Below are 16,519 nucleotides of genomic sequence, written 5' to 3'. Positions count from 1 at the left end.
TGTCAAATATCTTTACTTTTTAAATATACTAATTTCAGTTGCATTACAATCTGTGATAGTTACTTGTAAGATTTAGAAAATAACCCCCTCTTCCCAAATTGGGTGTCATCAATGTATCCGTTAAGTGTGGTCGTACTGTTCTAACCAGTGACCTGAGTGTGTCGGACATGCTTCATTGAAGGGGCTGAGCTAGAATGCTGGGGCTGCATCATGGGCAGGATCATGACAGTTCTCATTAAAACAAAAAAGCAGTATTTTGTTTTATCACACTTAAGAGTTTTTGTCTGGAGTATTTTATGTGTTTTCTGTTGACGTTAAATTTGAAATTAGTATGTGAATAACATAACAACAATTTATTAATGTGGAACTTAATATTAGCTACAAAACCTGAAAATGGAATAGTAAATTTTTTTGGACAAGTTCCACATTACATGTGCTGAAAGTCAAAATAACAGATGGGAAGAGTATACACCAAACTGTTAATGGGAATAGAATTATGAATGACTTTAACTGTATAATTATTGTAATACAAAATTTAAATTCTTGACTTTTTTCTTTCACCTGTTAGTTACTGTTAACTCCTGAGCTGATGAAAGCTTCCCCAGCTTTGGCTCACTATGTGTATGATTTCCTTGAGAACAAAGCCTACAGTAAAGGAAAAGGGGATTTTGCTCGCAAGGTAAGCAGACCATTGCATTTTCTTTACAGGTCTGTTTTCATACTTTGATTTTGATATTAGAGAATACATTTAAATTTATGTACATTTTAAAATTAGACAGTTTTAAGTGTTTCTTGGCATGTTTATCTTCTATGCTTTATTAAGCCAACTACTTATAGTTGTATCTGGTAAGTATAAACTCCTATCTTCACATGTAGATTGAATCAGAAGGAGCTTCTAAGAAAGGAAAACAAAACTTTGAAATGATGCCTGAAGGAAGGTTTGCCTAGGACATATCACAGGTTTTCAGTATCTTCAGAAGGGACTGTTTCTTACTGGGAGGAAATGTGTTACTTGGAGTAAGGATGAGAAAAGGGTTAAAATAGGATATGTTTTTCATTCCTCTTAAGTGAAATCTTTATTATTTAAAATTTCTTTTTGTTTATAAGACCTGCACTTGGATAATATACCTAGATTAAGACAATAAGTGATTGATTAAGCTCTCAAACTGGGTGAGCTAGCTTAGTGGGTGAGAATACAGAATTTGGGGTCGGTCATCCTTTAGTTCAAATCCCTGCACTTCCATATACTAGCTGTGACCTGCAACATGTTAACCTTTCTGATCCTTTAGTTTTCTCAACAAATGAAGATTGTATGAATCAAATGAGATAATCTGGATATTGCAGTGCCTGGTTCATAACTAACCTGAATATAAATGTTGGATCTTACCAGCAGCAACAGTAGTAGCACAAACAATAACATCATATGGGGAAGCTGGATAAAGGAACTCTGTATATTATTTTCGCAGCTTTTTAAAAGTCTGAAATTATTTTTAAATGAAAATTAAAAAGAAAAAAAAGACTACCTTGCCTCCCTCCACCTAAAAAGACTTAAAAAAAACATTTAAGGAGCTACCTCAAAAAAGTTAAAGATAGAACTGCCTTATGACCCAGTGATTCCACTTCTGGGATTGTATCCAAAGAAACCTGAAACACCAATTTTTTTAAATTTATTTAATTATTATTCAAGTACAGTTTTCTGTTTTTTACTCCCATCCCAGCCCACCCCCCCCCAGTGCTCCCCACCTCCCTCCCATTTCCACCCCCCTTAGTTGTTGTCCATGTGTCCTTTATACTAGTTCCTGTAAATCCTTCCCCTTTTTCCCCTGAAATTCCCTCCCCTTTCACCTCTGTTCACTGTCCCCTTGTTCTCTATTTCAGTGTCTTTGGTTATATTTTGCTTCCGTGTTTGTTTTGTTGTTTAGCTTCCTGTTAAAGGTGAGATCTTATGGTATTTGTCTTTCACCACCTGGCTTATTTCACTCAGCATAATACTTTACAGTTCCATCCATGCTGTTGCAAAGGGTAGGAGCTGCTTCTTTCTTTGTGCTGCATAGAATTCCATTGTGTACATGTACCATAATTTTTTGATCCATTCATTTACTGATGGGCACCTAGGTTGCTTCCAGCTCTTGGCTATTGTAAATTGTGCTGCTATGAACATTGGGGTGCATAGATTCTTCTGGATTGGTGTTTTAGGGTTCTTAGGATATAATCCCAGCAGTGGAATTGCTGGATCAAAAGGCAGGTCCATTTTTAGTTTTTTTGGAAAATTCCATACTGTTTTCCACAGTGATTGTACCAGTCTGCAATCCCACCAACAGTGGATTAGGGTCCCCTCTTCTCCACAACCTCTCCAACACTTGTTGTTTGTTGCTTTATGATGGCCATTTTGACCAGTGTAAAGTGGTATCTCGTGGTTTTAACTTGCATCTCTCTGATAGCTAGTGATATTGCACATCTTTTCATGTGTCTCTGGATCTTCTGTATGCCCTCCTTGGAGAAGTGTCTGTTCAAGTCCTTTGCCCACTTTTTAATTGGGTTTCTTGTCCTCCTGTAAGTTCTTTGTATATTTTGAAGATTAAACCCTTGTCTGAGGTATCATTGGCAAATATATTTTTCCATACAGTTGGATCTCTTTTTAGTTTAATGCTATTTTGTTTAGCCGTGCAAAAGCTTTTAATTTTGATGAGATCCCATTTGTTTATTCTTTCCTTTATGTCCCTTGCTCTGGGGGACATATCAGTAAAAAAGTTGCTGCGTGAAATATCTGAGATTTTCTTGCCAATGATATCCTCTAGGACTTTAATGGTGTCACAGCTTATATTTAAGTCTTTTATCCACCTCGAATTTATTTTGTAGTATGGTGTTAGTTGGTGCTCGAGTTTCACTTTTTTGCACATAGCTGTCCAGTTCTCCCAACAGCATTTGTTGAAGAGGCTATCTTTACTCCATTTTATGTTACTGCCCTCTTTGTCGAATATTAATTGATTGTAGAGAGTCGGATTGATTTCTGGGCTCTCTGTTCTGTTCCATTGGTCTATGTGCCTGTTTTTATGCCAGTACCAGGCTGTTTTGATTACAGTGGCCTTGTAATACAGTTTGATAATCAGGTATTGTGATCCCTCCTACTTTGTTCTTCTTTCTCAAAATTGCAGCTGCTATTTGAGGTTGTTTATGGTTCCATATAAATTTTTGAAGTGTTTGTTCTATGTCTGTGAAGTATGTAATTGGTACTATAATAGGTATTTCACTGAATCTGTAAATTGCTTTGGGTAGTATGGACATTTTGTTAATTCTTCCAATCCATGAACACGGTATATGTTTCCATTTGTTTGTGTCTTCCTTGATTTCTTTCTTCACTGTTGTGTAATTTTCTGCATACAAGTCTTTTATGTCCTTGGTTAGGTTTATTCCTAGGAATTTTATTTTTCTGTTTGCTGTATTTAATGGGATTTTTTTCTTGATTTCTGCTTCTGCTTTTTCATTGTTAACATACAAAAATGCCTTTGATTTCTGGATATCGACTTTGTATCCTGCTGTTTTGCCAAATTCATTTATTAGGTTGAGCAGTTTTTTGGTAGAGTCTATAGGATTTTCCATGTACACTATCATGTCATCTGCAAACAGTGACAGTTTTGCTTCCTCCTTTCCTATTTGGATGGTTTTTATTTCCTTTTCTTGCCTGATCACTGTGGCTAAAACTTCCAATACTATATTGAATGGAAGTGGTGAAAGTGGACAACCTTGTCTTGTTCCTGATCTTAGTGGAAAAGATTTTAGTTTTTGGCTGTTGAGTATGATGTTGGCTGTAGGTCTCTCATATATGGCTTTTATTACATTGAGGAATGCTCCCTCTAATTCCCACTTTGCTGAGTGTTTTTATCATAAATGGTTGTCGTACCTTATCAAAAGCTTTTTTCACATCTATTGATATGGTCATGTGGTTTTTGTCTTTGCTTTTGTTTATGTGATGTATTACATTTACTGATTTGCAAATATCGAACCATCCTTGCATCCTTGGAATGCATCCCACTTGGTCATGGTGAATGATCTTTTTAATGTATTGTTGGATATGGTTTGCCAATATTTTGTGTGAGGATTTTAGCATCTATGTTCATCAGTGATATTGGCCTGAAGTTTTCTTTCTTTATTGTATCTTTATCTGGTTTGGGGATTAGGATGATGCTGGCTTCATAAAAAGAGTTTGGGATTCTTCCATCATTTTGGATTTTTTGGAATAGTCTGTGAAGAATAGGAGTTAGCTCTTCCTTAAATGCTTTGTAGAATTCTCCTGTGAAACCATCTGGTCCAGGGCTTTTGTGCTTTGGGAGACTTTTGATTACTGCTTCAATGTCATTTGCTCTTATTGGTCTATTCAGGCTTTCTGCTTCTTCTTCATTGAGTTTTGGAAGATTGTATTTTTCTAGATATTTGTCCATTTCCCCTAGGTTCTCAAATTCCTTGGCATACAGTTCTTCATAATAATTTCTTACAATCCTTTGTATTTCTGTGGGGTCAGTTGTAATTTCTCCTCTTTCATTTCTGATTGTGTTTATTTGGGTTCTGTCTCTTCTTTTCTTGATGATCCTGCTTAAAGGCTTGTCTGTTTTGTTTATCGTTTCAAAAACAGCTCCTGGATTCATTGATTTTTAGAATTGTGCTTTTAGTCTCTGCGTCATTTAATTCTGCTCTTATCTTGGTTATTTCCTTCCTTCTACTTGCTCTGAGCCATCTTTGTTGTTATTCCTCAAGTTCTTGCAGGCCTAGGGTTAGGTTGTTAGCTTGAAATGTTTCTGTCTTTCTTAGGTAGGCCTGTATTGCTATAAACTTCTCTCTCAGGACTGCCTTCACTGTGTCCCGTAAGTTTTGGGTTGTAGTGAGTTCATTTTTATTTGTTTCCAGAAACTTTTTGATTTCTCTAATTTCATTCTTGACCCATTCATTGTTTAATAGCATGCTATTTAATCTCCATGATTTTGAGTGGTTGGGGTCTTTTCCCTTGGGGTTGGTTTCCAGTTTCAACTCCCTGTAGTCAGAGAAAATGCTCGGGATGATTTCAGTTTTCTTAAATTTGTTGAGGCTTGTTTTGTGTCCTATCATGTTGTCTATCTTTGAAAATGTTCCATGTGCATTTGAAAAGAATGTATATTTAGCTTCTTTGGGATGAAGGGTTCTATATATATATATCAGTTAAGTCCATTTCATCTAGGACATTATTCAGTACCACAATATCTTTGTTGATATTTTGTTTGGAAGATGATGTGTCCATTTTTGACAGTGGGGTGTTAAAATCCCCAACTATAATTGTGTTGTTGTCAATATCTTTCTTGAAGTCCTCTAAGGTTTTCTTTATATATTTGGATGCGCCTATGTTGGATGCATATATATTTACAATGTTTAGGTCTTCTTGGTGGATTTTTCCCTTGAGTATTATGAAGTGACCTTCTGGGTCTCTTTTTATGGCCCTTTTTTGAAGTCTATTTTGTCTGATATGAGTACTGCTACCCTGGCTTTTTTTTTCCTGGTCGTTTGCTTGGAGAATTTGATTCCAGCCCCTCACTTTTAGTCTGTGTAGGTCTTTTGTCCTGAGGTGGGTCTCTTACAGGCACCGAATGTGTGGGTCATGCTTTCTTATCCATTCGGCTATTCTATGTTTTTTGATTGGAGCATTCAGTCCATTTACGTTTAAGGATATTATTGATAAGTACTTATTTGTTGTCATTTTTATACCTGTGCTTCTCATTGCTCTCTCTTTTCCTTCCTTTCCTTAAAGCAGACCTTTTAGTATTTCTTGCAGAGCTGGTTTGGTGGAGGCATATTCTTTTAGACTTCCTTTGTCTTGGTAGCTCTTTATTTGGCCTTCTATCTTGATTGAAAGCCTTGCTGGATAGAGTAACCTTGGTTGAAGGTCTCTGGTTCTCATTACTTGCAATATTTCTTGCCATTCTCTTCTTGCTTGGAGTGTTTCCATTGAGAAGTTAGTTGCTAACCTTATTGGGGCTCCCTTGTATGTTACTTACTTTTTCTCCCTTGCTGCCTTGAAGATTCTCTCTTTGTCTTGAAATTTTGCTATTTTAATGATGATATGCCTTGAAGTGGGTCTCTTTGGGTTCCTCTTGATTGGGACTCTCTGTGTTTCCTGGATTTGTGCGACCTTTTCTTTCATCAAATTAGGGAAGTTTTCCATCATTACTTTTTGAAATAGATTTTCTATCCCTTGCTCTTCTTCTTCTCCTGCTGGTATCCCTATTATTCAGATATTATTACGTTTCATATTGTCTTGCATTTCTCTTAATCCCTCTTCATTCTTTCTGAGCCTCTTTTTCTTTTCTTGCTCTTTCTGGGTGTTTTTTCCTACTTTGTCGTCTAACTCACTGATCCGATCTTCTGCTTCATCAATCCTGCTTTTGATACCTTCTACTGTGTTCTTCAGCTCCAAAATTGTATTCTTCATTTCCTCTTGGCCCTTGCTGATAGTTTCTGTTTCCTTTTTCATGTTGATGTAGTTTGCAGTGAGATCATTGTAGCTCCCCTCTAGTTTCTGGTAGCTCATTGTGAGTGCTTTGAACTTCCTGATAACCAGTTCTTTGAATTCAATATCTGATAGCTGACTTGCCACTATTTCATCTAGCATCTTTCTGAGGCTTCCTCCTTACCTTTCATTGGGGGGTTGTTTCTTTGTCTTCCCATTGTTTGTGAGTCTCTTCTTGTTAGCTTCAGCTTCTTAAATTGATTTCTTCTGGCTTCCTGGATTTATGGCGTGCACTTTGGTATAATATCTGTGAGATTCAGTGATGTAGTCTCCTTGATCTCCCCAGATCGCTGGTCTTGGCCTATCCTTAACTTGGCTCTGACTTTGTCTTTGGGTTTTTGTTGTTTCTGGGTCCTTTTTTTTGTGGGTTCTTCCCACCAGCTGGTGAACTGATGGTCCCTCTGTCCCCTACCCATTTTAATTTGCTGTGCTTGTGAGGGCGGGTTGCGTTGAAGCTAGTTCTTTTGCATATACAGGGTTTTGAAGATTCTGTTTTAGTCTTGTTCAGTTGTTTGCCCTGGGAAGTTTCTCTGCTGTTTAGTTGTATTTCCAGGTAGGTCTTGGGTTGAGGTTTGTGTGGTTTCTACTCCCTCCTTCACCTTCCTCTGTTGTTATCTGTTGGTGGTTCCTTTGTTGTTGACTTTCCTCTTCCTTTGGGTATCCTGGTGTTCACTGCTTCCACCTATTCTTTTTTTGTGTGATCAGTTGAAGGGGAAGGCAAACTGGTTTATGACAGCAGGAGAGTATTCTATGATATTTACAGTAGCAGCTGGTAGAGAAGAGATAGGCGCTCCCCCAACTATGTACAGCGACAACCGTAATCTTCAACCCACCTAGCCACTTTTCAGGAAGGGTGGAAGGAAGATAAGGCTCTTGTTGGGGAGGGAAGGCTTGTCATTTGGATCCAGAAAGGAGTGAGGTTGAGGGAGGTCAGATTTTGAGGTAAGGTGAGAATAAGGGATGGTAAATAGGTGTAGTGTGAGAGGGAACAGAGTTAACCACTGCAGTATTATTGTTCAGGCAACAATGTAGTTGGCTAAGATCGGGGGCGGGGGGTGTTGTGTGGTATTTACAACAGCATGCAACAACTATTATGTACAATAATACTAAAGCAACAATCATATGACAGAATCTATGATATACCAAGATTAGGGAGTGTTGGACTTTCAATAGTTTGCTAACCGGGCAAGGGGAAGTAAAGGACAGTAAATTAGCAATACACTGTGATTGAGGGGACAGGGGAAACCTGTCAAGTGATACAATATATCCAGCCAACGTAAAGAAGACTATACAGAAAGAGGAGGAATACAGAGATACTATTAAAATAAAAGATTTAAGAATAATGAAAAAATCCCAAATATGCAGTAACTTGTAGTTTTTCTGTTTTAGCAAAGTGAATTTTGTCTCTCTGTCTCTACTATTGGGATGCCCCCTCTTTGAGTCCAACTCTGGTTCCAAGTCTTTTGTCTCACTTGGGGGGAGGGGGTCAAAAGAAAGAAAGGGAAAAAAAGGCAGCAGAAGGGAGGAAAAAGTGGTAGGATTGGAAAGAAAGGAGGAAGGAATAAAACAAAAAAAACAAGAAGAGAGAAGGTAATAGTATTGAAAAATAAAACAATAATAAAGTTTAAAAAAAGATTAATAAAAAATACACAAAAAGAAAACAACAAAAAAAGCCTCTTGTTGGTTTCCAGCTGGTCAAGCCTTTTCTTCTGGTTGCACTAGCTGCAGCAGTCTGAGGGTCGATTAGTGCTGCTTTTCCCCCTTTTTGGTGAACTCAGTGGGTCTTCCAGATCCTCTCCTCAGCGCCCCACTGAGAGCAGACTTTCCCTAGGATTCACAGTCCAGGCTTGGGGTATGGACGTTTGTTCCCAGCCAGGCTTCTCTGGCCCGCAGGCTTGGGCACGAACCTTTCCCAGTGCTATGTGGGAGCACAAGGGTGACTCTCAATTCTCCCAAGCTGGTGACCACAGACTCCATGTGTGATCAGTGCTCTCTGATTTGCTTCTTCATACCCACTTGTCTCTCTCTGACAATCCAAGCAAACAGATCTTTCTTGACGTTTTCAAACTGCGCCCAGCTGGGTAGGGAGGGAGCTGATGACAGGCTCTATCCCAAGGGCCTTGCAGCCAGCCCTCGGTTCCCAGAGACTGAGGTAGACCAGCCCAGGCCAGGCCCTGGTGCAGCCCAGCGCAGGTCTTGTGGCCTTATTGACCTGCAGCCTTCTCTCCTCACTGTCTGGTCATTCAGAGTCTACTCCAGTTTCTGGAGTCCTACCATCCTATATGCTGGGTCCCTGTTGGCTGTCTGCTGCGCTCCTCTGCAGATCAGCCCGGTTTTTCTCCAGTGCGTGGGGGGAGGCAAAATCCTTTGTCCTACTCAGCTGCCATCTTCCCCCTCATTTCCCGAAACACTAATTTGAAGGAATGTATTCTCCCCTATCTTCATTGCAGCATTATTTACAATAGCCAAGATTTGAAAGCAGCCTGAGTATTCATCAGTAGATGGGTGGATAAAAAAAGCTGTGGCACATTTACACAATGGAATACTACTCATAAAAAAGAAATCATACTTCTTGTGACAGCATGGGTGGACCTGGAAAGTATTAGGCTAAGTGAAATCGCCAGTCAGAGAAAGACAAATACCATATGATTTCAGTTACATGTGGAATCTATTGAACAAAAACTAACAACAAAATATAGAAAGACTCATAAATCCAGAAAACAGACACACCTGTCAGAAGGGAAGGGATTGGGGGGCTGGTTGAAAAAGGTGAAGGGATTAAGGAAAGTAAAAAACTCATAGACACAGACAACAGCATGGTCATTAGCAGAGGGTAGGTGGTTAGGGGAGGTGGAAGAGGGCAAAGGGGATAAAATGGTGATGGAAAGAGACCTGACTTGTGGTGAACACATAGCAAATACAACGTACAGATGATGTGTTATAGAATGGTACACCTGAAACATAGAGTTTTATTAACCAGCATCGCCCAATAAATTCAACAAAATTTTTAATTGAAAAGAACATTAAGGAATTTGTACAAAATAAGTAAGACTTAACAGCTCTAAGCAAAAGAACTTCCTGTGATCACTCTATAATGTGTTGGATTTTAATATCCAACTGGATGTTGACATTTCTAGAAAAGTGGAATGTTTTGTTTTAATAACAACTTCCGGATCATTGTGGCTGGAGAGAAATGTGGTGGTCTTATGTTTGCATTTTGTAATGGAAGCTGTTGAGTTTAAATTCAAACTATAAATGGTTTTATTGTCAATAGAGATGTACTCTTGTATTTCACCTTTTTATGTTTATTTTCTCTCAAAGTTGCATCAATTTTAAGAAAGCTAATAAATTGATAACAGCTTTTTGAAATAAAAGAAACATTATATTAAATGTACATAATTTCTTTTTACTAGCAAACACTAGCTTTTATATATCTAAACAGTTATAGGTCACTTTAAACGTTATTGCTGGAGTCTTAAGATCCTTCTGAATCATTTCTGGAAATTCACGATAACATACATGTAAAAAAATGAACCATTTCTGTAGTTACTGGGGTCATTTTGATGTCTTCTGGATTGTCAGAATAATTTTTATATATAACAGGAACTAGGGCTTTTCAGCTATATTTTCTTTTTGGCTAAATTATAGTTTAATAATTTTCTTAATTTTACTGGAACTTATGTAGCTATTAGAGAAAATTATCTATATACATTTTATTGGCTATTAGAGCTTGAGAAATTATACTTTACAGTACATTAACTTGATCGCACAATGTCCAGCTTTGCAAAATCATTGAGCCAATTCCTAAAAAAATGTAACTGATAAGCAGTCTCTCTTTGCAAATATAGTATCTTTCTGTCTAGTTTTATATCCTGGTGTGAAGGTATTTAAACTGTAGCTAGGGGCCTAAACTTAAGTTAAACTTACTTTGTGTTATTACCAACACAGTCAACTAAACTGAGGTGGTAATTGAGTGAATACACTCGTTTGTAAGTCAGGCTACGTGTAAACTTGTGTCAGCAATCTGTAATCTATTCCTCTGTTCCTCTCTTTTTCCTGTTCTCAACATCTGTTTTAAGATAACTCCTGTTTTCAGAAATGTTGTCATATGGTGACGGACTCTGCCTTACACTTTGAAAGTTAGGCATCACAATCTCTTGTGGTTTTTCTATTCTTTTCGCCTCTCCCAGTCCTCATCTCAGTACAGGGGCTTGGGCTCTACCCTCAGAAATCGGGGAAAGGAAAAGGAAAGGGAAAGAAAGAGCAAAAAAGAAAGAAATGGATTCTGTAGGTCTGGGATGGTGCCCAAGCAGCTGTGTTAGGTACCTGCTTAGTTCATGCTACAGATTCAGGTTCCGTCAGCTGGAGTTCGTCCAGTGTCTCGAGGGCGTGGGGGTGGTATTCGTCTACTCAGCTCTGAAGGTTATATTAGATGGACCCACCTTCCCACCAAACCTGCAGGTCTTAGATGTGAGTTATATACAGTTCTAAAATATTCTTGAGGTCATTCAAATAGTTTTTAATGCAGGTTGTGGCTTGAAGTGAAATTAATGCCCCTTATGCTTCTGAAATTTGACTTCTGTGAACATCATAACTTAGTAGACGGGTGGCAATTTTCCTCAAGCTGCGCATTTTAAATGTAGCATTCTCGTGTTTATCTCTCTGAAGGATTCTGCTTGTGTTCTTACGAATTTTACTGCATTTATAATGTCATTACAGTTAAAAAAAGAAAAACACTCTTGGCAGTAATGTCAGTGTTGGAAATAATATTCTGATTGATTTGAGTACTGTTCCAGTTAACAATTACTGTATATAGAATTAGAATTACACACACACAGAGTAGTTTTACACGCACAAGTGGGTATGCACACATAAGAGTTAGCTTCATCTTTTTCTTCTTTGTATTTCCATATGTCTCTTTACCAGACAGAGTGTTTTTCAAACCCTTCTGCATCCTTACTTCTGTTTGTTGGTTCTGTTCTAAACTGTCACACTGACAGTGAACCCCGCCCCCGCGGGTCGCGTGCTCCGTCAAGCATGTCTGTAGTTTCTCGGCTCAGCTCAACTCAGAGAGTGACCAGAGCCCCAGCCCACTTACGGTTTTCTTAAAGTTCAGTTTTCGTTATTATTATTCTGCCTTTTCAGAGGATTGTTATTAGTGGAAACCCTGAAAGCATATTAGAGTAAAGGAGTTTTGCTTCTTAAGTGTATTAACATTGTGCTGTGTTCCTTAAATAATGGGGTTCAGTGTTTTTTCTATTTTTTTTCTTTCTACATGGCACGTAATTTGTTTCTGTCCTGGTTTGTATGAGATACAGTACTTTCTGGAACTTTTTCTTGTAGTTTTGCATGACTGGTTGTGTGCCCTCTTTTAAATAAATCTCAGAAAGTTTTATATTCAGCTACTTTGGCTTTTTTAGATGTCTCTTCCTTTCCTAATTGAAGTTAATTTTTGAGTAGTCGACATGTCTGTTTTAATGCTTCCAAATCCTCTGGAGATTATTCCATTTTATATCACTGATGATATTTTCTTTTACAGTTTTTCTCTTCTCCCTTACTAAAATGTGGTTTACATCACTGGTTTGTAGCTTCTCTTTTTCTTCATAATGAATTTCAAATACCCTCCATAGATTCTTAAGAATGTATGTATCCTAAAAGTTATTTTTAAAAAAGTTAATTTTAAATAGTCACTTGTTAGTTATTTTAGCTTTTGGTTTATTAGATTATTTAATTTTTATGTCTCCTCAAAATATCCATGTCATTGTTGCCTCGAATTGTTGCAGAAGCAGGTTGTAGCTAATTCCATGTGCATCAGTTTCTGTTTTGGAAAACTTTTTTTCCAGATTTTTTTTGAATAAGAAAGGCAGCCAAAACATATTTACTTTATAATATAACCTTATCACTCAAAAATTTTAGTCATATATTTGTGTGTGAAAATATATTTTTAAGACACATTGAAGACAGCAGTTATATACTTTTAAAAGGAAATGAACTATTATAGACTGGAAAATTATCGTATCTTTCATATGTTGTTACCGTCTATGTTTTCCCAGGCTTCTCCATTGAATAACAAATATGATACAATAAAGTCATGGTATAATATCTTTCCCTCTTTAGATGGACACTTTTGTAAACCCACTTCGAAATTCTATGAGGAACGTTTCAAATGCAGTCAAGTCCCTTCCTGATAGCTTGGCAGAAGGAATGACTAAGATGTCAGACAACATGGGCAAAATGTCAGAAAGATTAGGTCAAGACATAAAGCAATCATTTTTCAAGGTAAGATATTTTCAGTAGTGTCTAAAGCAAGCTATTTTTAGGTCAACTACAATATACCGAGCTCATGCTTCGATTTACCTATTTCTTTCAGAAGTCCAAAGCCCTCTAACACAGTCTCATAAAGAATTTTAAAAAAACTAAAAAGAGTACATTCTTATCAGAAATGGGTACTGTAAATCCAGTCACGCCTCAGTCTCTGCTATGATAGAATTTTATTTTTTAATTGACATTATTACAGAGGTCCCTCATTCCCCCCAACCACTCAGTCCCCACCCCAGCCTTCATCGTCTGTGTCCATGGGCTGTGCACACATGCATATATGTTCTTTGGCTGATCTCTTCCAGTCCCCCCACTCCCTCCCTTCTGAGATAAGTCAGTCTGTCTCATGTTTCCATTATGTTTTATGGTAGAATTTTTAACTCTAATCAGAACAAATATTTAAAATTGGTAAAGTTAGCACTGGCTGGTGTGGCTCAGCAGATTGAGCGCCAGCCTGTGAACCAAAGGGTTGCTTGTTTGATTCCCCGTTTAGGGTACATGCCTGGGTTGCAGGCCAGGTCCCCAGTAGGGAGTGCACGAGAGGCAACCACACACTGATGTTTCTCCCCCTCTCTTCCTCCCTTCCTCACTCTCTAAAAATAAATTTAAAAAAATTAAATATTGGTAAAGTTAACATTTTTGTACTGTTTTATTCTGTCATGCCATTTTTTTCCTGGAATGCTATTAAATTTTATAAGAAAACAAGTAGATGCTATTATGTAAATTAGTTAGGCTAATATTCATCAAGAAGCATTAAGTCTGATTTCTCCTGATTTGTATGGTCACGGTGAGGAAAGGCCTTGCACCATCATCAATCTCTGGGGCCATACTTGTGAGTCTGTCCCTTCGAGTGATACAGAAGAGTTTCCTAGGAATCTTTTTCATTACATTAGCAAATACAGATAGTGGACCAAGTAATCTGTTGCCTCATAATTTGTACCTTTCATGATTTTGACATAGTCATTTAAGGTTATATTCAAGGTTATAAAAGAAAACATATAGCTGTTAGAGTTTTCTATCTGTTAGATCAGTTTGAATGAAGAGGAAATACACAGAAACACAGAATTCAGTTTTCTTTACTGTAAGAGACAACTAAAATAGTGTTTGCAAATTATACTTTTCTATTAATGCTTATACTTCCTCTGATGCTTCATCTTTGTTTGTAATCACGGAAAGTATACAGCACTGAAATGAGGATTCTTCCTGTGCTACTTCTGCTAATTATCACCCATGTGCTTTCATATAAAAGTCACTGAACTTTGCCAGGCTCCTTTCTCACTAGTAACACGAAGGGTTATAATAGGTGATTTTGATGGTTCTTCCTGTGCTGATCAGTAATTATCAGCAAACACCGTTTTTTCTGTTCCCTTGTCCCATAATTTACATTATCCTATAATTGGTTAATAAGTTCTTTTATCCTATTAACATAACATCAAGCTCTGGTGAAAGAAAGAAGATTGGTGTTCTTTTCCCTGGCTGTTGAATTATTTAATCTTTCTTAGCTTTAAATTTTTCTAAAAGATAGGGGAGCTTGACTAAGTAATCTCCCGTTTCAACTAAATACCTAAGCATTTTTTTTTCAGTGTGGTATGATATTTTTTAAACATTTAAAAAATATTTGAATATACCTGGCTGGTGTAGCTCAGTGGATTGAGCACGGGCCTGTGAACCAAAAGATCACGGTTCAATTCCCCATCAGACCACATGCCTGGGTTGCAGGCCGGTTCCCAGCAGGGACCAGTTCCCAGCAGGGGATGCACCAGAAGCAACCACACATTGATATTTCTCCCCTTCTCTCCTTCCCTTCCCTTCCCTTCTAAAGATAAATAAATAAATAATTTTAAAAAATATTTGAATATAGTCGTCTCCATTTGTTTAAAGGAAAAAATACTTACTTTGGTAATGAAGTAATCACTCTGTTGTATTTGATTTCTAATTTTATATTAATATTTTTAAATAGAAAATGTAGAAACCTTATATATTGTACCAGATATCAAATCAAATGTGATTTATTATTTTTAATAATCATTTTTGGTTTATTATTATGTTTTATTATTTTGTCTGCATGTTTAATTTGTTCTGTTTCTTTCTTTGTTTTAAATGTTAGATGCCTCCTTTAATTCCAAAGGCTGATTCAGATCCTGAACATTGTCGAGTCTCAGCTCAACTTGATGATACTGTGAGTTAATTTTATTTTTGGTAGTTTTCAATTGCATTACAAAGTTAACATATTTTTAACTTTTTGATGAAGTATAGTAATATATATCCATCACTGATGTGCATATATTATAAGTGTTAAGTCTGATGAATTGTTACAAACTGAACATGCCCATGTGGTCAGCACCCTCAACAAGAAACAGGTTGTGCCAGTTCCTGAGAAAGCGCTGATGCGCCCTTCCTGTCACTGCCCCCCCCTCACCAAGGCTGATCACTCTCTTGACTCCCACCCTGCTTTTATACTTCGTGTCAATGAGACTATAAAAAGTGTGTACTCCTTTTAGTCTGGCCAGTTTTGGGTAACATTGTGACACTCCTTCGTGTTGTTTTGTGTGATTGTAGTTGCTTTATTATCGTGGTCTACAGTACTCCCATTTTGTAAATATAATTTATTTGTCATATTATGAATAGTTCTCTTAGGAATATGTCTTTTGATTAAAAAAAAATAAGTACATATTTCTGTTGGGTCTAAACCTAGGAATGGAATTGCTTGGACAGAAAAACTGAGTGCAAAAACTCAGTTTTCATACATACTCTCCAGTACTTTCCCAAAGCGTTTGTTCCACTTACATTGCCACCAGCAATGCATGAGAACACCACCAGTCCGCAGCCTGCCAGTGTTGTGTCTTTTTAACTCGAGCCACTTTGAGTTTTGTCTCTGATGTGGATTTTTCATTTCTCTGATGATTGTGTGAAATGTTAACACCTTTTCATGTGTTCATTGGCCATTTGGGCATCTTGTCTTCTATTCTTGTGCTTGCCCCCAATTATCTATTGGCTTGGTTGTCTTTGTCTTTTGATTAGTAAGAGTGCTTTTATAATCTTAATAATGGTTCTTTGTCAGATGTAAGTATTTAAGTATTACAAATATCTTCTTTGTGTGCTTTTGTTCACTGTATATACCATTTGCACCCATTGAAAGGTTACAGAGATATTTGATCTTCTCTATTTGTTTGTTTATTTTACCACCCTAAAATTTAGATTTGGCATTCATCTAGCATTGATTTTTATGTATGGAATAAATTAGGGGTCCAGTTGTCCAAGCACCACTTACTGAGAAGGCCCTCTTTTCCTCAGTTACTGTGTTTCTCCTTTGTCACACATCAGATTATTGTATCAGGTTGGCCAAAATGTCCATTTAGTTTTTTTCCATTAAATAAAAGATACATTTTTCATTCTCACCAATAATTTTATTGATTTGGATATTTGAGTATGTTGGCTATCTCCCGCTATTGGCTTCTAGTGGGTAGAGGCCAGGGGTGCTGTTAATACACCTTCCAATGCATAAGACAGCTCCACAGCAAAGAATTATTTGGCCAAAATGCCAATAGAACCAAGAAACTTTGCAAAGCACTTTCGACATGTTTGATTAGTCGTAGCACCTTCTCTGTACACTGCACAGATCTTTCTTTGGGTTTCAGTTGCATTTTTACCTTTCTTGAAATAATAAAG

At 37.3% G+C, this 16,519-nt stretch overlaps 1 protein-coding gene across 3 annotated transcripts in view; it reads left to right on the top strand.

The window, feature by feature from the left end:
- SNX13 (sorting nexin 13) overlaps positions 1-16,519 on the top strand; it is a 129,045-nt gene that overhangs the window by 102,042 nt on the left and 10,484 nt on the right. For all 3 annotated transcript variants that reach the window (XM_037163918.2, XM_037163917.2, XM_053655042.1), the window contains exons 20-22: positions 569-679; positions 12,650-12,811; positions 14,958-15,029. In XM_037163918.2, coding sequence (XP_037019813.2) covers positions 569-679; positions 12,650-12,811; positions 14,958-15,029 — 345 coding nt within the window. The remainder of the gene's footprint in view (positions 1-568; positions 680-12,649; positions 12,812-14,957; positions 15,030-16,519) is intronic.

The sequence above is a fragment of the Artibeus jamaicensis genome, unplaced genomic scaffold, assembly GCF_021234435.1.
Source record: "Artibeus jamaicensis isolate MK-2021 breed Jamaican fruit bat unplaced genomic scaffold, CSHL_Jam_final contig_923, whole genome shotgun sequence".
In the NCBI taxonomy this organism is placed as follows: Eukaryota; Metazoa; Chordata; class Mammalia; order Chiroptera; family Phyllostomidae; genus Artibeus; species Artibeus jamaicensis.
The sequence above is the reverse complement of the archived record's forward strand: the minus strand, read 5'-3'. Positions and strand labels throughout refer to the sequence as shown.